This window comes from Pinus tabuliformis, chromosome J (assembly GCF_031772625.1).
Source record: "Pinus tabuliformis cultivar Carrire ecotype Pingquan chromosome J, CPIR1, whole genome shotgun sequence".
Lineage (NCBI taxonomy): Eukaryota > Viridiplantae > Streptophyta > Pinopsida > Pinales > Pinaceae > Pinus > Pinus tabuliformis.
Genome location: NC_142295.1, coordinates 53,334,277 through 53,356,340, shown reverse-complemented (window position 1 = coordinate 53,356,340; position 22,064 = coordinate 53,334,277). Strand labels below are relative to the sequence as shown.

Here is a 22,064-nt window from a genome sequence, read left to right as displayed (position 1 = left end):
TGGCCGGGAGTTTGATTTTCTTTCTTAGGGCTGCCATATCTGCATCCCTTATCTTCAGGAGCTCTTGGATGCCTTTGACATCTTTAGGATCATGCCCTATCTCTATAATTACCTCTTCCAAGGACTTGATCCTATTGTCCTTGGCTTGTGATGATGCTCTTTCTAACTCCAGCTGAGAAGCTGTGTTATCCAGGCTGCTCTTCAGTTTATAATTCTCCAATGTTTCATCTGCCAGGGAGGCATACACCATTTCACCAGTCTGCTTATGTAGTTCAATCTTGTCCATGGGGTGTATGTCTTTGGCAAGAACCTCCATGTTGGTTCTTAGATAGTCCGAGGTGGACTGAGGCTGCAAAGTTGTAGGCATGAAGTGGCTCATTATCATTTTACCTTCGCTCACATCGAAAGCAGACATGAGTCTCTGCTGGTTGCTAGGAGCTAGGTTCAACAAGTGATCGTACAGCTGCACTTTTATTGGATCACTCCTCCTCTTGATGTCAATGAATTGCTGTTTTATACTTGACTGCCCTTTTCTAGTTTGACCGGAGGAGCTGACCTCTCCTCCCATAGTCATGTCATGTCCTCGCTGAGATGAGCTGGCCGAAAGTTCTCCACTGGGTGGGCCCATGCCCATGGCTTGCCTTACTGCTATGTCCTCCTCTTGGGAGTCATTCAGTCTTTGTCTCTTCTCTCCTCTGATGAAGGATGAGGTGTGGGGGGTCTCTCTCTCCCTTTTCCTAGTCACATCCTCCTTCTGTGGTGTTTGGAGGACTGAGGTGTCTACATTGGTGTCTGTCCTGGGAGGCACCTCTGTTTGAGGCTGCTGTTCAGTGTTACTAGGTAAATCTGTCCCCTTTTCCTGCTGCAAGGGCTGCTGTTCACTGGACTGTGCTTTTTCTTGTTGCTGTCCCAGTTCTTGCTGTTCCATTTCTTCTTGCTGCTGCAGCAAGGTGTCAACTTGTTCCTCTGTCAATATAGGTGGTTGTTCCACCTGTTTACCTTTGTCTTTGCTTGCTGCCTGGGATGTCTTCTCAGTGGTTTGCTGCTGTGCTGCTGAAGATCTAGCAGCTGTCCCAATTTGCTTTCTGTAAGAGAGGGGCACCTGTCCACAAGTTTCCAAGTCAGTTTCCTTTTGTACATTCCTGGCTTCTTTCTCAAGCAATTCTACCTCAGTGAGTTGTTCTATTAGTGTACCCTCTTCCCAATCTAGTGCATTGGCATACTTTTCTATTTCCGGTTGTCTTTTATGTGCATAGTTGCCCAGTCTGTATCTAATTCTCCTGAGGGAGATACTATGATTGGGGTCATAAGGAATCCACTCAAAACTGGTCTGCAATCTGAGGCCTTCCAGCATGCTGTGTGCCTCTTTCCATCCTTCCTCTTTCTTGTTATATAGGAAGGAACCTAGCTGACTTCTTACCTTCAATTGTGACTTCTTGTTTCTACTTTGAAAGTGAAGGTAATCTGAGTTCCCAAACTGCCTGAAATACTCTAAGGCAAAAAGCCTCATGGGGACATATCTTGGCAACCTAAATGGGTTCAATTCACAGCCATATATCCTAATGACTGTGTGGTTCTGGTAGAAGTACCAGTTGCCAATATTGTAAGATTTGTTCAAATGTAGAATCCTCCTCATTTCATCGGTTAATCTAGGAGGAGGATTACCTTGCAGAGCTGTTAGGGCTGGATGAACAAATAAATCAATAAACTCACAGTATGTATAGGGTGATACTGAGGTAGAATGAAAAACAGAGGTCCAGAAAACAACTGATCTTGGGATCCCCTGGGCATTGAGTGGCCTCAAAGGAACAGAGAAGGTAGCTGGCTGGTAGAAAAGGAATAAATGATATATATAGGATGTGTACCTGAACAGTTTCTCCCTTTTTAGATTCATGAACTGATCATGGATTTTCTCTGCTATGTAAGTTGCATAATCATACTGCACAGCTGGAGGCTTACCAGGGGCAAATATGGACAGCATTGCCATTATGCTTTCATCTACATCTTCCAGCCCCCTGAATCCCAGGACATAGCCAATTAGATCCACCAACATTCTGCCCAACTCATTGAGATAGTGGTACCCAATAGGAGGGGTTCTGACTGTTTCAGAGCCTGGTGTGACAAACAGTTGGTTAATTTTGATAATCTGGTCACTGGACAGCTTGATCCCTGTGTTAATCAGATTCTGCATGGACAGAGGGGTCAATTTCTTGGCTGTATTGAAGCACAGCATCTGGTTTATGCTCTCTGGGGTGATCTGGAACAGGATTAGGCCTGTGGGGCTTATGACTGCCCTTTGGCTGGGGTCATAGCATTCCTGACAGCTATAAATAAGCTCTGGCATTGGATTGACTTGGGGAAGGTTGTATATGGGCAAATTTGACTCCCAAATCCCCAAGATATCTGCTCCACTGAGGTGCTGGGCTCTTAATTCATTCAACATTAGCACATTGTACTTGGTTCCCATGGGGAACCAATCCAACATTTGGTAGTCCATGTCCCCCAGGGCTTTCCATGCTAATTCCTGGTGAGGTGCATTGATGGGCTTAATATTCAGTGCAATAGGGGTCTCCATAGCTGTTCAAGTTACCAGAATTGCAAATAGACAGGTGGAATGGTGAAAACACAGTCTGGAGGCAGTCTTCTGTGGAAACAGTTTGAGGTTTTGAGTGTTGAAGGGGAATTCTCTCAGTAGCAATTGAAATACTACTGGAGTCTAGTAACAGAACCTCTCTGTGGTGTAACTGAACTCTCTGACAGGGTGAATTATGTTTATTAGCAATTCTGTCGGGAAAACGCAGAATTACAGAGGTTTAATGGGAATTGCAGGTTTCTAGAGCTCTGCCGGTGTTTCTTGGCCCTCACAGTGACAATGCTGGATGAATGCAGGGGAATGAACGGTGTAATTACAGTTTTTATGGTTCTGTTATCCCTCTGAGCAAATTTAAGCTTAATGAAGGTCGTATGGAGGGCGAAATGGTCTAAATACCTGTAATTCGACGAGCAGAGGTTGAAACACAGGTGCACAGGTGCTTTTTGAGGAGGTCGCCCGGGCAAATCGACTGGTTGGCGAAAATTCGAGCTCAAACGGTCAAGCAGAGCGTTCAGTGAAAAAACACAGTGAAAATGGTAAAAACACGGGAAAATTTGGTAAATATGGGTCATTTTACCATTTGGCGCTTTTTTCTGCTGACGTCAGCATGACGCCATTGGTGGGTCATGGTGAGGTGACGTCAGCTGACGTCATCGGGCGACGTGGCAGTGGGCGACTGGTCAAAGGTGCGGCGAGGTGGCAGCCCAGTCAGCAGTGAGGTGGGCCAACAACGTAAGCGGGTACGGGCAGGGAAAGACGTGGCGGTGAATTAGCGGCGGGTAGGCAGCGGTTAACGTGCAACGGTCACGGTTAAGGCCTTAACCGTCGCAGTCTCCCGGGGCGGTTAAGGTACGGCGCGGAGGATGTCAGAGCGGGCTCCGAGATGGTTTAACGCCCGACGCGTGGAGGAGGCGTGACAAGGCGCAACGTCACTTCCCCGGAAGTTAACGTGCGGTCACGGGAGGCGCTCCGATATTGCTGTAGGCCGTCGGATCTGATGGGCTTGATCCGACGGCTGGCGGAGGGGAAACAAGCGCCTTTGATATTGCGGGCGGAAAAATTAAAATTTGTGGGTTTTATGTGGGTTTTTGCAAATGTTTTGATTAAACCACAATGCGGTAGGATTGGGAACCGTGCCAGAGGCGGGCATTTGACCTTTGCAAAGGTTTTATGGGCAAAATGAGTTTGGAAAGTGGGTTTTAGCAATGCAGAGGTGATTTGAAGGCAAATTGACTTGCAGCAAAGGGGAAATAGGGTGGAATAGGTTCACCGAAGTGGCCAGATGCCATTTGGTCCCTTTTTTGAAAAATACACGGCTATTATGCCTAGGGGAGGAAATATACATAAGATTTGGGGTTTTATACACCTTAGTGTTAATAATATTAGGGGTGGGGTAAGATAAGGGAGGTTATATAGTAGAATGAGGAGTTAATGTGAATGAAGGAGGGGAATTTAGAAAGGGGGTGTTAGTGATGGAGTAGAGAGGGAAAGAGAAGAAGTTAGTGATGCTCTTTGCTGTAATTTCATGGAATTCACCACTTTATGTGCTGATAGATTAATTGCCTTGGCAAGAGACCTATTGATACTTGTGTAATGGTGATCATATTCTTTCTGCAACCACAACTGCCTACCCAACTATTTTCCTAGCATTTTTTGTTTCTTCTTGGAGGGGCACTTGGACTTGCAACCCTCAATTGCCTTTTCTTTTCTTTGGCTTTTTCCTTTTTTCTCTATCTACTTCTACCCTTATGTCTTCCAAGGTCCCAGATTAAACTTTTGGGAACCTTTGCTTCTCTACCTAAACTACTTGTCTGCCAAGATTAAGCTGTTTGGACAGACCTCTTCTCTATTCTACAACTCAAAATTGAAACATGGCATGATCCAGATTAAACTGTTGAATCATCCACAAAAATTTGAGATAAGGTCCTCAATACTTGAAACACTTTGCCCAGCTCTTGCTTTCTAGGAAATATGGGATCTTTGGGATACCAGAGCAGAGCATATTTGGCTTTTCTCTTGCCAATCATGAAATATGAAACCTATTACTATAGGTATCCAACACCACCCATCTATCTGCTGCCCAAAGTTCTGAGTACTGCAATTTAATGAAGCAAATTGCTAATATTTTTGCCTGGGAATATAGTGACCTGAAAATGTATGATAAAAAGATCATCTAGCATAAAATTCCTTTAGAGAAAGACACCATCCGTTTTAAGCAGAAACTGAGGCCCATAAATCCTTTGCTCCTCCCTCTGATTGAAAAAGAAATCAAGAAGTTGTTGGCTGCCAAAATCATAGTTCCCCCTGAGATATTCAAAGTGGGTAGCCAACTTAGTAGTGGTGAGGAAGAAAATTGGAGAAATCAGGCTCTGTGTTGATTTCAGAAATTTAAACAAATGCTCTAAGAAAGACAATTATCCTCTACCCAAGATGGAGCATTTGCTGTAGAAGGTCTCAGGAGCCAAAGTGATGTCTTTCCTGGATGGTTTTTCAAAGTATAACCAGGTTGTTGTACATCCATATGACCAAGAGAATACTGCATTCACCACTCCTTGGGGCACTTTTATGTATTCCAAGATGCCTTTTGGGTTGATGAATGCTAGAGAAACCTTTCAGAGAGCTATGGATATAACATTTGTAGGAGAGAAGGATATGTTTGTCCTTATCTACTTGGATGATATAACAGTATACTCTAGCAACCATCAAGACCATTTGTAGCATTTGAAGAAAGTGTTTCTGAAGTGCAGAAGGTCTGGGATTTCAATCAATCCTAAAAAGTCACAGTTTGCTTTCGAAGAAGGCAAGTTGTTAGGATGCATTGTTTTTGCTGCAAGTGTTAGAATTGACCCAGAAAGAGTAAGAGAAATACAGATCATGTCTCTCCCAAGATCAAAGAAGGATATCCAGTCCTTTCTAGGCACGATAAATTTTGTAAGGAGGTTTATCCCAAATTTTGAAAAACTCGTAAAACACATCACCTCCATGTTGAAAGAGGTGTCAGAAATCAAATGGACTAATGCAACAAGAAGATCTTTTGAATCCATCAAGAGAGCTTTTATGGAAGCTCCTACTCTAATCAGCCCAGATTACAGCAAGGAGTTCCATATATTTTCGTTTGCCTCTGATGACACCCTTGCAGCAGTTTTATTGCAAACAGATGTGGAAGGTTCAGAGCATCCAGTGGCATTTTTCAGCAAAACCTTAAGGGATGTTGAGCTGAGGTATGATATCATTGAAAAACAAACATATGCTCTTATCAAATCTTTTAAAGCTTTCAGAATTTACATCCTGCATTCTAAGGTAATTGCACATGTGCCCTCTGCTTCAGTAAAATATGTCCTAACATAGCCAGATGCTGATGGAAGAAGAGCTAAATGAATTGCAAAGCTTATTGAATTCAACATAGAATTGAAGCCCACCAAGCTTGTTAGAGGTCAGGGCCTTGCTAGATTAATGGTTGAAGAAAATTGCAGAATGCTGGACATGAATTTGATGAGCATGAATTCAGAGGATGGTTAGACAGAAGAAGAAACAATTGAACCAGGAAAAAATCAGTCATTGGCAGAAAATCTAGCCTCTTGTGAATGGTATTCTACAATAGCTCAATTCTTGCTGAAGCTAGAAGTTCCTCCAGGCCTTAGTTCAAGCCAAGTCAGAACTATCAAGCTCAGGGCAGCCAAATATTGTATTCATGAAAACCTGCTCTATTGGAGGGACCCATCTGTAATTCTTTTGAGGTGTCTGGACAAAGAACAATTCATGGAGGTTATGTAGCAATTTCATTCCAGCATTTGTGGAGGACATCACTATTGGAAAACTACAGCCCACAAGATCCTCAGAGCTGGGTACTATTGGCCCACCTTATTTTCTGATGTCTTTTCATTTGTTAAATCTTGTGACAGGTGCCAGAGGTTTGAGGGAAAGCAGCAGTTGAGGTCCTTGCCTTTGAAGCCTATTCATACCCATGGCCCTTTTCAGCAATGGGGTTTGGATTTCATAGGGGAAATCAATCCACATTCTAGTGGCCAGCATAGGTGGATCTTAGTAGCCACTGATTACTTCACTAAATGGATTGAGGCCATCCCTACCAGAAAGGTTGATCACCATGTGGTCATGAGGTTCTTGACAGAGAATATCTTCACCAGGTTTGGCTGTCCACATAAATTAGTCACAGACAATGCAACAGCCTTCAGGGAAAAAGAGTTGGTGGACATGTGTGACTCAATGGGCATTAAGCTAGTTCATTCAACTTCATACTACCCTCAAGGCAATGGTATAGCAGAATCTTCCAACAAAAGCCTGATAAGGATAATTAAAAAGTTGCTGGAAGACAACAAAAAGAAATGGGATTCTAAACTCAAGCATGCACTGTGGGCTGACAGAGTGACCACCAAGAAATCCATAGGGAATTCTCCATTCAAGCTGGTATATGACACTGAGGCTGTATTCCTAATTTAGTTAACCCTCCTTGTGGCAAAGTTCTTGCAAGAAAAGTGGAATGAGGAAGAGGACATAGCAAAAAGGATTTGTGATTTGGCAGAAGTGCATCAAATCTGAGATCAGCTGGTTTAGAAGTCTGCAGCAAATCAAAAGAGAATTAAGGAAGCCTTTGATAGAAAGGAAAAAGCAAACAATTTTCAGGTTAGAGACTTGGTTCTTAAGTGGGATGCACTGAAAGAGAAAAAAGGAAACCATGGGAAGTTTGATGCTCTATGGACGAGACCTTTTGTCATCACTTAGATCCAAGGGAACAATACGTTCATGCTGCAAAGTATGGAAGGAGAGACGGTTTTTTATGGCCCATTTAAAGGGCGATTTTTGAAAATTTATGTTTTTTAAGGTCTTCAGGCCTTAAAGTTGTAAATAGGTTATTTTAGCAGTTTTAGTGTAAGCTTAATTAAACTCCATGCCCAATGGAACATTAAGAAATTTTGCTCATCTGGTTTTGACAGGAAAGGCATTGGTCTACAGTTCTTGAGACCTCACAAGGAGGATCTCATCCCCAGAAGGAGCCAGTGTTAGCTCTGCTACATAACTCTGATTTTTAAAGGTCAGAAACAGGCGTGGCCCTCTTAGTCATGCTTGAAGACATCTCATAATGGTCGCTCTCGCTTGTTCCCATTTCCCCACTCATCCTCCCTTCATCTCCATTTCCCGTGTTTTTCTATTAAAAAACCATATAAAACCACTTTTTCTTAAGCCCCGGGTGCTAAAACCCACAACCCCATAAAACCGCACCTATGTGACCTGCATGATCGTTTCACTGCAATCTGATCATCTCCGCTAGAGATCCAACAACAGTCGCTCTCCCCGCACCCACAAAGTGATGAAACGTTAATGCGTGATGGAGAGTGGTTTTCCTCTCTCGTCCGCCACACGTGTCATGCGCTGAATGGAATCACACGCCCTCACCCTTTACCGCCCAACGCCCCAAAGGCGGTGCAACCGATACCGCTTACCACTTAACCTCCCAACCCCGCCCGATAACCACCATGCACTTTCGCCATCTGATCACCGTTGGATCTATCTGCCTGAGATCCAATGGCCCATGTTCATCCCGCTCCCGCTTCTTCCAATATCCCCATCGACTCATCTCCACTGTCTATCCTCCCTATCTGACAGTTGATCTTTCTCCTTCACCCAACCCATCCACTCACCATGCAGTCCACGCCCCTTGACTGCTCCATGTGCCCGAAGGACGAAGGTGACCGGCCTACCAGTACCAGTCGTAGTTGCTCCTCAACAACCACATTTAACAGACAGTATGGCCGAGGAGGAAAAGGACAGAGCGTGAGCAGATAACCGCATTAAACAGTTATGGAACTTCATTGATACGAGCACTCCAGCTACCTGAGAGGACAGCAGAGCACCTGAAAAGATCAGATTCATCCACTAAAACAAGCAAACGCACTCAAAGACTCCATCAGGTAGTTAAATGCAGTTGGTGGTCAATTATGACCCCTCCATACCTAAGATGGCCAAGTTCCTTTGTAATGAAACTCTATATATACCCACAAACAAGATGTAATCAGGGTTGATGGTTGATGTTTTGATGTAAGGTTCAACTTCTGGAGACTATAACTATTTTGGCACTTGCAGCGTCTCGTCTTCATTTTCAACTAGTACAAGCTTCTTTTACTATTAATTGCTCACTTTCCATTTATCTTCCCTTCCAAGCTATGCCTAATACACTGTATTCTTGTACTCTTGATGTTTAGAATTAGAGTAGCTGTCATCCTATCTTTGTGTTAAGATCTTGGATGTATCATTGAATGAGTTATTCAGGTTTCTCTTCATCTGGCGCCAGAGAGCTGTCATCCTGTCTGTGCATTAGTAGATTAGATTTGTAGACTTCTTTACTGGTTGCAACCAACCATCACATGGTCTTGTGCATCTGCTGGGGTGGTCAGTATTCTCCATATTCATCCAATCTTAAACTGTGAGTAGTTGGTGGTCTAAAGCCTTGTAGTCTAAGGGTGTTCACATATGTCTGGAGTGAAGCAACATAGAAGTGGTTATCTGGCTTGGACAAGAATCATGCCTTCCATTCATCCATTTGCAACAATAAGTTGAATTTATATGTTACCAGGCATCTCCGAGCTACAACTTAGGAGAGTTTCTTGGAATCCTAACAGTACTACTAAATAGTTTTTTTGTTATATCAATGGGTATGATAATACTTGTCAGGTACACATGAATGGAGCTTGGTAAATGTAGATTGATCAATTTGAAAGTGAAATTTTGGTTTTTTTACGATTACATGCACATATTGCAAATAAGCTCTCTTATATTGTATTATAGGCCATCTGATTTCTCTACAACCCCCTTTGATATAAATATTAACCCCAACTATTATTAAAACATATATTAAATTAACTATTAAACACATTTAGTTTTCTAATGAAAAGGATCATTCATGGTTTAAAGTATAACTTTGGTCGGGATTTATCTAAAAATATTTGTAGGCGATATGTTTAACCCATATTTACATTAAGAGTAGTGAGGTATGAATTAGATGTGTTCACGAATGAAAACACTAAAAGAAATGAAAAAATAATAAATAAGAGAAATAAATAATTACATAAATACATATTTATATGTTAACATTCTAGATCTATCTTAATTTTGGATCTATCAACATTTCGACTATGTATGAGATGGAATTAAATACTTTTAAAAATACACATTAAGAAATTTCATTCTTATTGGTGCTTGATAGGTATCGATTTAAAATGTATCTAGCAAAACTTATATACAACATATACGAGGAATTTTAATCCTACTTCAATATGAAAGGTGGTTCACCAAAATCTTATTATAATATTAATAAAATAACAAACTAATAGAAATTTATAAATCAATTTTAAACATAAATATTTATCAAATCTTATGGAGAGTTTTTTAATTTTTTGTAATAAATTTTATTGGATTTTTCATTTAAATATTTTTGTTATATGCATTTTTTAATATTATGTGTGTATTTTTGGAATAGGATTTTTATAATTTTAATTTAATTAACAATAATTATTAGTTGCATGGTAGGGATTGACCTCCATATAATATTCTAAAATATTCCTAGTAGTAGTCCCATATCAAGGGTTGAGATTTGTTTCAAAAACGGTGATGCTCTTTTTTTCCCTTTTAATGAAATTAATTAATTGAAAAAATATGTCATATGAACATGTGCCATATGAGGTAAGCTGATGTTTTTTGGGTATATGGTATTGACAAGCCATAGTATTGTAACAAAGTCTATTTAGACCTTAAATAATTTTCATGTTAAAGTGGGGTTGTTTCATGTTCTTATAAAAATATACATTGTTAACCCATATATTAATTTTTTTTATAGTTAACTGGCATAGATCCATGTTAATCCTGAATCTATCAAGTGCCAAGAGGGATTACATATCGTGAGGTGCAAATGTCTTTTAGATTTAAAAACTTCAAACCATGTTTGCACCTTAATAGATTTGATCCCTCTTCACAATTTTTTTAATATATACATAGTTGACATTAATTTTTTTTAGTCAACATAAATCCATAAGATCACATGTCAACTCCATATTAGGAATTGTAGAAATTTCAAGTTTCCATTTATTTATTTTTCTTTTTATAAAATTGATATAAATTTATGTTACTATGAAGATTGAAATCTTTTATGTTACTTACTATCGAGATTGAAATCTTTTATTTTACTTACTATGGAGGTTGAAATATTTTATCCAAAATATGCACTGTAAATATTTTATTGGTTAATATAAAAAAAATAAAGCTTAATTTAAAAAAGTGGAAATTGAAGCTTTTAATTTGGTGTGGATATGGAAAGATTTTTTTGTTATTTCTATTTTAAATTTTTTTAATATAAATTAAAATAAATATGAAATATATAATAAAATAAATGATTTCATTTGGGTTAATATCAACATTATCACAGGGAACCGTCAGACGGATGGAAGGCGACTTAGGGTTTCTGTAACCCATCCTAGGGTTTCTGCAGCCCCTGCTACGGCAGGCTTGACAGGCAAAGCGCAGTACTGAAGGCATCAGGGCGGATTGGTGGTTCACGTGAGCCGACCATAAGCAAGTAGAAGAATGCAGCCCCCTCAGGGGGAGGGCGATGCGCCTCCCCCCAAAAAAGATAGTCAAACGCAACAGACGGAAGAATGGGACAAAGAAAACGGACAGAATGAAGGCAATACGGGACGCAGCAAGCAACAGGACAAGGAGGCAGGTCAGGAAGACAAAAACAAGGCAAGTTCCTCCACATGCAGGCCAGTGGCAACTCATAGGCCAAGAGTGGAATTTCCCAGTCACCAAATCAATGCCAGAATACAATTTATGAGAGATCACGCACTAATCAGCAAGTTCATTGGAATATGGCCAACTAAGAGAGCGTTGAGGCGCTGGATAAGCACCAAATGGAATCCAAAAGGACACATCACTCTGCATCTAGGGCCAAAGGGGTTTTTCACTGCAGTCTTCAACTGCCTGGAAGATCGCAATAGGATTCTGGATGGGGGTCCTTATTTTTTCAATTCTGCAGGATTATATCTCAAAGGGTGGGTCAAACGATTCAATCCAGACAAGGAAGACCTTAGCTATGCCCCCGTTTGGATAAGGTTGTACTCACTTCCTTGGGAATATTGGGAAGAAAAATCTCTTCAAGAGATTGGGAATACGCTGGGCGAGTTTGTCAAGGTTGCCGAGGAAATAAAACTATGCAGATACACGTCTTATGCCCGGATCTGCGTTTATATGGATCTAAAGCAAGCCCTGCCAGACACGGTAAGTTTCTTTCATGAAGATTTTGAATGGATTCAAGTAATAGACTATGAGCATGTACCGTTTAGATGCAGGAAATGCCATAATATAGGACATCTCTACAGAGACTGTCCTCTGAACAGGAAACCCCCTTCTCAAGTAAGTTCAGATAATCAAACGCCTGACAGTTTTACCAAGGTAACAAACCAAATAAGAGGGAACAAAAAATCGACAGCCAATCCCAAGACAAATCCAATCAACAAAACCCTCAACGAGTAACAGCTTTGAAGCCCTGGCCAAGAATGATATGCAAGATCCTGATAATGAACCTCAGAATGACAAAGAATCTAATAAAGAGCAGCCGGAGGAAACTTCACAGCAAACAGAGGATGTCCCATTCAAGAAATCAATCCTTCAATCCCAAACCAAAACTCAATCCTGGCATTCTCAAGGAATGGAAGTTGATAATCCTGAACCAAGCTCCAAGACACCGAAGGAAAGAGAGGAACCCTCTCAAGAACCCCAGATCATGGAAGAAGATCCTGAGAATATTGACATAGGTGAACTAGATATCCTAGGGCTGGAGCAAGCATGCAAAACAGGGAATTTTGACAAAATACCAGACCGGCAAGTGGATAACCTGGTAGAGGTCCTTAACCGTGCACAGAAGAAATACTCTTTGGGGGTCCAGATAGGAAGTCCATGGGATGGCAAGTTTATCACCAAGGACAGCAAGAAGAGAGGAAGAAAAACAACCCTCGAAAGAACCATCAAGATAGGCGAGGTGTTAGTTGAGTCAGGGAGGTATGCCAAGCTGACCAAGTACTTCAACACCAACCCCAATCCTTCTCAATGAAGCTGATATCATGGAATATAAGGGGGCTCAACAGCCCAAGGAAAGGCAGACTATTAAAAAATATGCTTATGCAGGAAAAACCAAGTATACTTTTTTTGCAGGAGACTAAATGCAACTCGACAGTTTTGGAAAAAATAGCAGCGAAAGCCTGGCCAGGAGGGCTAGTAACAGTTGTTGATGCTCAAGGGGCGTCGGGAGGACTGGAAATTCTCTGGGATGCACGAGTCATTCAACTCAACAACATACATGCTAACAAGAACTTCATTCAGGCAACATTTCATTTAATCGGCACCAACACCCATGGTCATATAACTAATGTATATTTCCCTCAGGAAACTATACACAAAGCTGAAACTCTGGATACACTGTCGGAGCTCAACTCAGATAGGCTATACCCGCTTTGGATATCTGGAGGAGATTTTAACATGATAGCAAGAATGGAGGAAAAGCAGGGAGGCAGAAGCAGAACAAACAGAGACGGGAACCTACTAAAAGACTTTATTCAAACCAACTGGCTGGTAGATGTTCCTTCAAACAACGGCATGTTCACTTGGAACAATAAAAGAGAGGGATCGCAACAGATAGCTTCGCGTCTTGATAGATTCCTTATATCAAACAATGCAACTCACCTGGGAGGGGAATTCATCGCTTCCATCCTTCCTGTTTCAGGCTCAGACCACTGGCCTATCGAACTCCAATGGAACAGGCCAGGTAACAGTATCAGGCGTCCATTCCAGTTTGAAGAATTCTGGTTAACTCATCCGGATTTTGATGAATTGGTTAGATCAACTTGGCTCAAATTCAATCCTATCAGTGGTACAAAGATGTCCATGTTCCAGCAGAAACTAAAGCACCTTAAAGGCGAAATTAAACACTGGAATTACACCACTTTTGGCAATATTTTTAAAGCTCAGGCTACTCTCAATCAAGAAATGAAGATGGTCCAGCAAAGGATCATCACTGAAGGACGCTCCGAGGAACTTACCAAGAAGGAACAAGATATCGAATCCCAAATATTAGATAGAGCTCAACAGGAGGAAACCCTTTGGAGGCAGAAATCGAGGATCAGATGGCTCAAAGACGGGGAAAAGAACACAAAATTTTTTCACAAAACTACAGTGCAGCGCAGAATGAACAATTACATCACCCATATCAAAAATGAGCAGGGGAATAGAATAGAGACTCATGAAGGCATTGAAGAGGAATTTCTCAGATACTTTAAGAAAGCTCACCAAGAACCCAGTATGGACAGAATGCCTGCTATAAACAAGATCCTAAGGAACATTCCAAAATTAATTACAGAGGAGCATAATAGTCTCCTCCTCAAGCCCACCAACTTGCAGGAAGTTGAAGATGTTGTTCATCAATTGAAGGCAGGGAAAGCGTCGGGCCCGGATGGATTCACATCAAACTTTTTTCATAAGTTTTGGGATCTTATTAAAATAGAGGTATGGCAAGTGGTGGAGGAGTCCCGCACCTTACGTTGGATGTACCCAGGGCTGAATGCCACATTCATTGCTTTAATACTGAAGGTGGAAGAATCCAACACACCAGACAAGTACAGACCGATTGCTCTATGCAACATTATCTATAAAATCGTCTCAAAAGTTATAGCTACCAGACTAAAACCGCTGCTCCCTCTCATAATCTCGCCCGAGCAATCTGGTTATGTAGAAGGCCGGCAGATAACGGACGGGATTATTTTAACTCATGAGATAATCCACTCTTTGAAGCAGACCAAAAAACCAGGTATGCTGCTTAAGATAGATTTATCAAAAGCTTTTGATAGTATCAGTTGGGTTTACATTCAAAAAATTCTTACTGCCTTTGGCTTTGCCCCGTCATGGGTCAGATGGATTATTAATCTTTTGTCTTCAGCTTTTTTTCTGTTCTTATCAATGGTATCCCTTCGGCAACATTTCGTCCTTCCAGAGGTATCAGGCAGGGAGATCCCCTTTCACCTTTTCTTTTTGTTATTATGGCTGAAGGACTAGGTAGAAGTCTAACTTCTGCCCGGCTCTCTCAGCGTCTTAAAGGCCTATCCTTCAACAATTCCCCAACTTACTCCCACCAGCAATTCGTGGACGACAACATGCTTTTTGGTCATCCATCGGTTCAAGAAGCTCGCCTCCTCAAATCCCTCCTTTCAAACTTCTCTGAAGCCTCTGGAGCCCTTATTAATCGTGTCAAATCTCAAATCTTTTTCTTTAACACCCCTGCTCCCACCCAAAAAGCCATTGCCCGTATCCTTGGTTTCACCATCGCTTCCCTTCCCTCCAAATACCTTGGAGCTCCCTTAATCACCTCGGCCCTCAAGCACTCCTCTTGGAAAAACTTGTTAGAAAAGCTAGAGGCTCGGCTCACTCTCTGGACTCATAGAGCTCTTAATATGGCCAATAGACTTGTTCTCATCAAGGCAGTTCTCCACTCCATGCCCTTGTATCTCTTCTCTATTCTTGCAGCTCCTAAATGGGTTCTCAAGGAAATAAAGAATCTCCAGCGCAACTTCTTATGGGGTAGCTCAGGCCACAATCGAAAGTGGGCTCTGGTTAAATGGGACAATGTATGTCTTCCGAAGAAAGCTGGGGGCATTGGGCTAAGAGATCCAGGGCACAGTAATAAGACGATGGGAGCTAGAATCTGGTGGAGGTGGCTAGCAAATCCTAACACCCCCTGGGCCTCCCTCTGGACAGCAAAGTATGCGAGCAATTGCCCTATTGAAGAAAGAATTCGGATGACAGAATTAAGCACGGGATCTGTAATATGGAACTCGTCCATTCAACACAGAGATCTCATACAAAAGCATAGCTTCTGGGAAGTCAAGAACGGTAGCACAGCAAGATTTTGGGAAGACTCCTGGCAGCAGCTCCCAAAGATAAAGGACGCACTCTCTAACCTTCCATTACCAGAGCAGGATATCAATCAGTTAGCCAAGGTTAGTCAGTTCTGGAACCCCTCTTCCACACAGGGATATAGACAATGGATGGATGCAAATCAAATCATAATGCACGGTTCTGAGCAAGTTCAACAATATCTTTCCATAGAATTACAAAAGCGGCAAATCCCTATCTCAGAAGAATCAGACATACTAAGATGGGGATATGAAGAGAGAGGGACCTTCACCACAAAGGAAGCGTATAAGATAATAGTTCAAGAACAGATAATCAAAGACACTTTATGGGATAAAATCTGGCACTCATCCATCTGGCCGAAGGTGTCTACTTTTTTATGGCTCCTATGTCATAATAAAATTATAACATGGGATAATCTCAGAAAAAGAAGCTTCTCGGGCCCATCTATATGTCTCAACTGTAAGCAAGAAGAGGAATCAGCTATACATCTAATGCAAACCTATCAAATAGGATGAAAGCTGTGGGAAAAGGTGCCCTTTAGAACGGCAAAGTGCAAGGGGATATCAGAGCTACTATTCACAATTGGAGTCAAGAGCCATATCAAAGCAAACTCCTCAACACTCTATGGCAGCTTATCCCTGGTCTACTGATGTGGAACATCTGGAAAGAGCGGAACAGAAGAGTTTTTAAGGATCAATCTATGTCCATAGAGCAGATATGGACCAAAACACATCAGAACATCAAGGAGTCTCTATCAATTAAAGACTGGTACCCAGAAGATTTTCCTTCATTGCCGTAGGAAAAAACAGTGTGGGACAATTGGAAGATTCAGGTAAATCAACAGACGATCCTTAAAAATAATCCTACTACGAAGAGAAAAGAATCAGCAAAATGGACTCCGCCACCCAGCAACATGTTCCAGCTCAACTTCGATGGAGCCTCAAAGGGTAATCCAGGAAAAGCAGGGTATGGGGGGGTCTTCAGGGATCACTATGGCACTCCTCAACTCATCTTTCTGGGCTCAAAAGGTTGGGACACCAACAACTCAGCAGAATTGGAAGGATTGTGGAGAGGTCTCACCCTGGCTCAAGACAGAAGTTTTTTTCTGCTTATCATAGAAGGGGACTCACAAATCATTATAAGAATGGTCACAAAACTAATGCACGGATCCCCCATACATAAAATTAGCAACAGTTGGAGGATGGCTCAAAGGCTCGAGCTAATAGACAGATGGCTTTCTCAGCATCAAGCAATTTCCTTCAGACACACCAGGCGGGAAGGAAACAAGCTCGCTGATTTTCTTGCTAATCTCGGAGTGGAAATTGGGGCAGATTTCTTTGTAGGCACAATCTCCAGCATAGCCTCCGAGGATCAACTCTCTGAGTTCCAGAATATTGTGATGAAGGATAAGCTTCAGGAAGATGATACACACCCGGATGCGGGTGTTAATAAATGTTATTTATGAGGGGCCGCACAAAGCAGGCAGCTGGCCCTGCACCTGGCTGGCGAACAACCCTCATAGCATGCGCCTCTGGCTGGCAGTCAATTTCAAAGGCACGCGCATTTAATCTTCTGCAGAACGGTATGTTGGTCACACAATTCAGCATTTATGAGCGCCTGGTTCAAGAGCTCTTGCGTAAGGTTTTATGTATGGATTCATATCTGATTCACGCCATTGTCACTGGTTCGTTTTACCTCCGCTCGGGGTTCTTCCCGCACCCTTGCCTGGCTCAACTTGTTTGGAAGCTCGCCTGGTTAACTGGTGTTGTTGGGCTCCTCTGCGCTCAGATTCTCTCCCGTCAGCTCCGCCTTCTTCCCTTTCTCAGTTGGTCTGTCATTCAGAGTATGCCTCGCCGTCGAGGAGTCCCACGCAGAGGAAGTAACATTGGGAACAGAGGAAGAACCTCTCGGCCTGCTCCGCAGAATGTCATACCCATTGCGTCGGCCTCCCCTTCATCTCCGCCCCCGGGTCAAGCTGGGCCTCTTCCGCACAATTCCTTTCAGACTACCAGGTTCACCTTCCACAGTAGGCTCAACAGGCCAGTATTGTCTGCGAGCATCACAATCATTCTCGCTGAGGAAGAGAGTAATCCTACCAGCTCGGCTCACACTACTTCCTCTCAATCTCAGGAAGATAGTGTCCTTCAGGGGGAAATGGCTGGGGTGGTGTCTAACGCTAACAATATGTAGGATGACACCCCTGTTCCTGAAGCGCCTCTGCATCCGGCTGACTCAACATAGAACGAGATTCTGGCCTGTGGACCGACTCATCGTGCAGGCTGCATTCTCAACCTGGTAACTACTCCTGAAGGCGGCATTGAAGGAAATGATGACAATGGCTTCGTCACCTGGGTCGCTTCGTCTAGCCAGGTGGATAAGGACATGCCTGACTCTCCGCAGCATGCAGACTAAGGCTGGTTCATCACCGACGGGTGGCACTCTTGCCTTTGCTCTGTGTATTTTTTGCTATGTGTCTTCGTTTCTAGGTCTCTGGTCCTGTGTCTGGTTTATGTTCTTGTTTAAGCTCGGGGTTCTGGTTTATGATAGCATGCGTCTTAGTAAAATCTCTGAAGGTGTTAGCTATGTCATGTTAGAATCAGAACAGAAATATTTCAGTGGCTCTTGGTTTAACATAAAATCTTTTGAAGTGCAGAAAGCATGAAATGTATGTCTCTGAATCTCTAGCTGAGGGCTGGCATCTGCCCCCTCTGAGGTCTCGACCTCTATGTACATAATTTTCTCTTTTTAATAGAATTAGTATTTACGCAAAAAAAAAAAAAATAATAAAAAAAAAAAAAAAAAATTCAACATTATCACATAAAATACACCCCACCAATGATATTAAATTTATCCCATCCATTATTCGAAAAAAGTAATGAATCCACGTTGAAAGTTGTGGTTCCTCCTTTGCGTGCCCTCTCTCCTTTCTCCAAGTGGTTCACACTATTGGGGATTTTTCTGATAAAATCCCAAAAACACACAAACACACTGCACACAGAGACACAAACACACTGCACACAGAGACAATGCTCTGTTTTTTTCCAGGATCTTAGCACAGGGAAGCTTTAAAAAAAAAAATCTGAGAACAGAGTATTACACACCCATAAAAAGATTTGTATTCATTAAAATATAATTTCTGATACAAAATTCATCCTCTTTCACTCAGAGGGATTTACCAAAAAGAAATTCAACAAAAGTTACTCTGTCTCCTCCTGAGATTTTACACTGCTGGTGTGTAAAAATCCCTTTTACATTTACTGGTGTAAAAATCTTTTACATATACTGCTGTAAAACAATTTTTACATATGCTGTAAAATTTTTACATTGCATTTCATTTTCAAAAATAAAAACTCACACAGTCATTCATGCTACTGTGCGTTCTTCCCTTCGTTTTAGCAACACACACATTACATTTCAACCCTAGTTTTTCTTATGTTTCGCACTGTTGTGCGTTATATTCCCCGCATCATTCTCTGGTCTTCGTCTTCGTTCTGTTTTTCATTCACACACGCACTGCTGTGCGTTCTGCTGCTTCATTACAGAATGGTCAACTCAACAAAAAACATAACATATACAATGAATGCAATACATAAAAAAATATAACACGTAAATGCATATCTTCCATGCCCATACCTCCGTAGGAAATAAAAACATTAAAATTAAAAGTTTTATTTACTTTCTACCCATCACAATAACTTTGCATTAAATACTTCTACGGCGGTCAAACGAAAAAACTTTTACGACGCGTTAAATTAATTTGCTGCAGGTTTGGAAGTCCGACAACCGTTGATTTGCCCTCGTGAAATCGAACGGCTGGCCTCGTGAAATCGAACGGCTGTTATGAATATCGGAAGGCCCTTTGTTACCGAACGTTATGTTCCGATGAAGAGGTGGTACGGCTGGTATGAATATCGGAAGGCCCTTTGTTACTGCACGTTATGTTCCGATGAAGAGGTGGCTTTCCAAAACGTGCAGGGGACGCGTGGCTGACGTTAATTGCATCGGACTTGGGTATACGGAAACAGCTTCACAGCTAAAGGCGGTCCGAAATGTGTCAGATGGTTTCCCTGCAGCTGTTTTGGCCATAGTACAAACGCAGTTGAAATTATACTTTCAACACACACAGTGCACCCTCCTCTTTGTTTTAATTGGTGTAATAGCGAATGCGTCCGAGAATAAGTCGTTGAACGTGTTGTAAGGGCCAGAATAAATCAAAATTGGCGGACAGGAAACGTATTGGAGTTCCGTCATCCTAAAGTAGTAAAACCCTGCGCAAATATCAGGCATTGCAACAAACCCTTGCATTTGAATTTCCATGGCGATTCTGTTTGGACTCAATTCGTTTCTCCAGGCTGTTCTGCTTCTCGTGATATCCTTGATCTTCCTCCGACTGGTTCTCTGGAGGATCTGGCGCTGCAAGAACCTGCCCCCAGGCCCCCCGGCATGGCCGATTGTAGGGAACCTCCTCCAAATTCCATTTGGGAACGGTGCCTTCCGCAGCTCATTGAAGAAATTCCATGAGAGATACGGTGCGATATTCACCATTTGGGTCGGTCCCCGCCCTCTGCTGATAATCGCCAGCGGCGAGCTTGCCCACGAGGCGCTCATACAGAAGGGCTCCCTCTTCTCTGACCGCCCGCCTGTCCGCGGGATGCAGAAAATTTTCAGCAGCAACCAGCACAGCATCAGTTCGGCCACATACGGGCCGCTATGGCGAAGCCTCCGCAGGAATCTGGTTAGCGAAGCCCTGAGCACTTCGGCGATGAAGGCTTTTGAGGAGGTGAGGGAATGGGGCATCGGTCGCCTGGTGGAAAACCTGAAAAACGAAGCGGCTCGCAACGAGGGAGCGGTGAGCTTGGTGGAACAGCTTCGAAATGCGGTGTTCATTATCCTCCTGTGGATGTGCTTCGGCAGCAAACCGGACGAGGAGACGGTGATATCCATCCAGGACGTCATGCGAGAGGTCCTCCTCGACGGCCGAGATCTGGGCGACGCCTTACCCATTCTGGGGTTATTCAACCGGCGCCGCCGGGTGCGGAGCGAGGAGATCCGTCATAGGCAGCGAGAAACCCTGCTCGCCCTCATAAACCAGCGCCGTGATGCGCCCCCTCCGGCCGGCGGTGCGTACGTGGACACACTGTTCAATCTGAGAGTGGACGGCGGCCGCAGCCTCAACGACGACGAGCTCGTTACTCTCTCCTTCGAATTCATCACCGGCGGCACCGATACGACCACAACGTGTCTGCAGTGGTTGATGGCGAATCTGGTGATCCGTCAAGACATACAGACGAGATTATACGATGAGATCGTCGGCGTCACTGGCAAGGGGAAACCGGCGGAGGAAGACGACCTGCAGCGGATGCCTTATCTCGAGGCCGTGGTGAAGGAAACCCTGAGACGCCACCCTCCCGGGCACTTTGTCCTCAGCCACGCCGTCACCCGGCCCTGCGAACTTGCCGGCTACAAGGTCCCCGCCGACGCGTTCGTCAATTTCGACGTGGCGGGCATAGGGATGGATCCCCGAGTGTGGCCGAACCCGTCGGAATTCAAGCCGGAGCGGTTTGTTGATGAGGGTGTGGAAGTGGATTTGACAGGGACAAAGGAGATAAAGATGATGCCATTTGGCGCAGGGCGGAGGGTTTGTCCGGGTTTAGGGATGGCTATGCTGCATTTAAACCTCATCGTTGCCCGACTTGTTCAGGAATTCACGTGGGAATGCAAGCCCGGGGAGACGGTTGATCTATCCGAGACGCACCAATTCACTACGGTGATGAAATACCCTCTGCAGGCGCTCATAAAGGAAAGGGGGAACGGAGATAATTAGTGTGGTGGAAGCTTACGAGAGGTAACAGGTTCGATACTTCGCGCATTCTGTACCGTAATTGAATTAAAATACTTGTTCTCTTTAATGTATGTGGTTTGAATTATGTGGATGTCCCAACAGTCAATTGGCGATTTGTTTTTTATGCCTTTTATCATTGGCTATGAATTGTGGTGATGTGCTAATAGTCAATCGTTGATTTGTGTTTCTTCCTTTAATTATTGGATATGGATTTTTATGGGATAAGGTAACTAAACCCTAGCTACTGGTTGAAGTGATAAAAAATTATCACATTATGTCTTTGTCTATGTGTTTAAAACGATTAGCATTTTGCTTTTTCTAAAAATAAGTATAATATATTATTAAAATGGTGTGAAATTTTGAGTTTTAAACATAAAATTAAGTTAAAATGTAATTAAGAAACATGTAACAAAAAAACAATAATGAAAAATATAAATTTAATAGAATTGCACAGAATGCTTTCACAGGTTTTCATATGTTAAGAGGATCGGTCTCAATTGGTTCTAATTAAAAAATCATCGTATCGTATGTAAAGAATTAAATATATCCAAATTAAATGTGAAATGCGGTAAATAATTTATTTATTTTTAAGGAAGTGGTTTTAAGGAAATTCAAAAAAAAAATTATAAATTTATTTTATTTGATATTAAATTATAGTTT

The 22,064-nt window shown here is 42.5% G+C and overlaps 2 protein-coding genes across 2 annotated transcripts; both read left to right on the top strand.

Moving 5' to 3' along the window:
- Positions 1-11,185: 11,185 nt before the first annotated feature.
- Positions 11,186-17,027, top strand: LOC149225456 (uncharacterized). Its single transcript, XM_089379938.1, has 5 exons — positions 11,186-11,878; positions 12,189-12,638; positions 12,812-14,459; positions 14,699-15,645; positions 16,362-17,027. The coding sequence occupies exons 1-5, from the start codon at positions 11,186-11,188 to the stop codon at positions 17,025-17,027; spliced, it is 4,404 nt and encodes a 1,467-aa protein (XP_089236064.1).
- Positions 17,028-19,688: 2,661 nt separating this feature from the next.
- LOC149225455 (cytochrome P450 77A1-like) lies at positions 19,689-21,595 on the top strand. Its single transcript, XM_089375092.1, has one exon. It carries the CDS (start codon positions 19,878-19,880, stop codon positions 21,384-21,386), a length of 1,509 nt encoding a protein of 502 aa, XP_089231218.1. The 5' UTR covers positions 19,689-19,877; the 3' UTR covers positions 21,387-21,595.
- Positions 21,596-22,064: the final 469 nt, after the last annotated feature.

Bases quoted from the DNA above. Each gene is read 5' to 3' on its own strand.
- LOC149225455 (XM_089375092.1), top strand. From the start codon at position 19,878: ATGGCGATTCTGTTTGGACTCAATTCGTTTCTCCAGGCTGTTCTGCTT.
- LOC149225456 (XM_089379938.1), top strand. From the start codon at position 11,186: ATGCAGCCCCCTCAGGGGGAGGGCGATGCGCCTCCCCCCAAAAAAGAT. The intron at 11,879-12,188 runs GTAAGTTTCTTT...AATGAACCTCAG, and splicing joins AGCAAGCCCTGCCAGACACG to AATGACAAAGAATCTAATAA. The intron at 15,646-16,361 runs GTTAGTCAGTTC...TCATTGCCGTAG, and splicing joins ATATCAATCAGTTAGCCAAG to GAAAAAACAGTGTGGGACAA.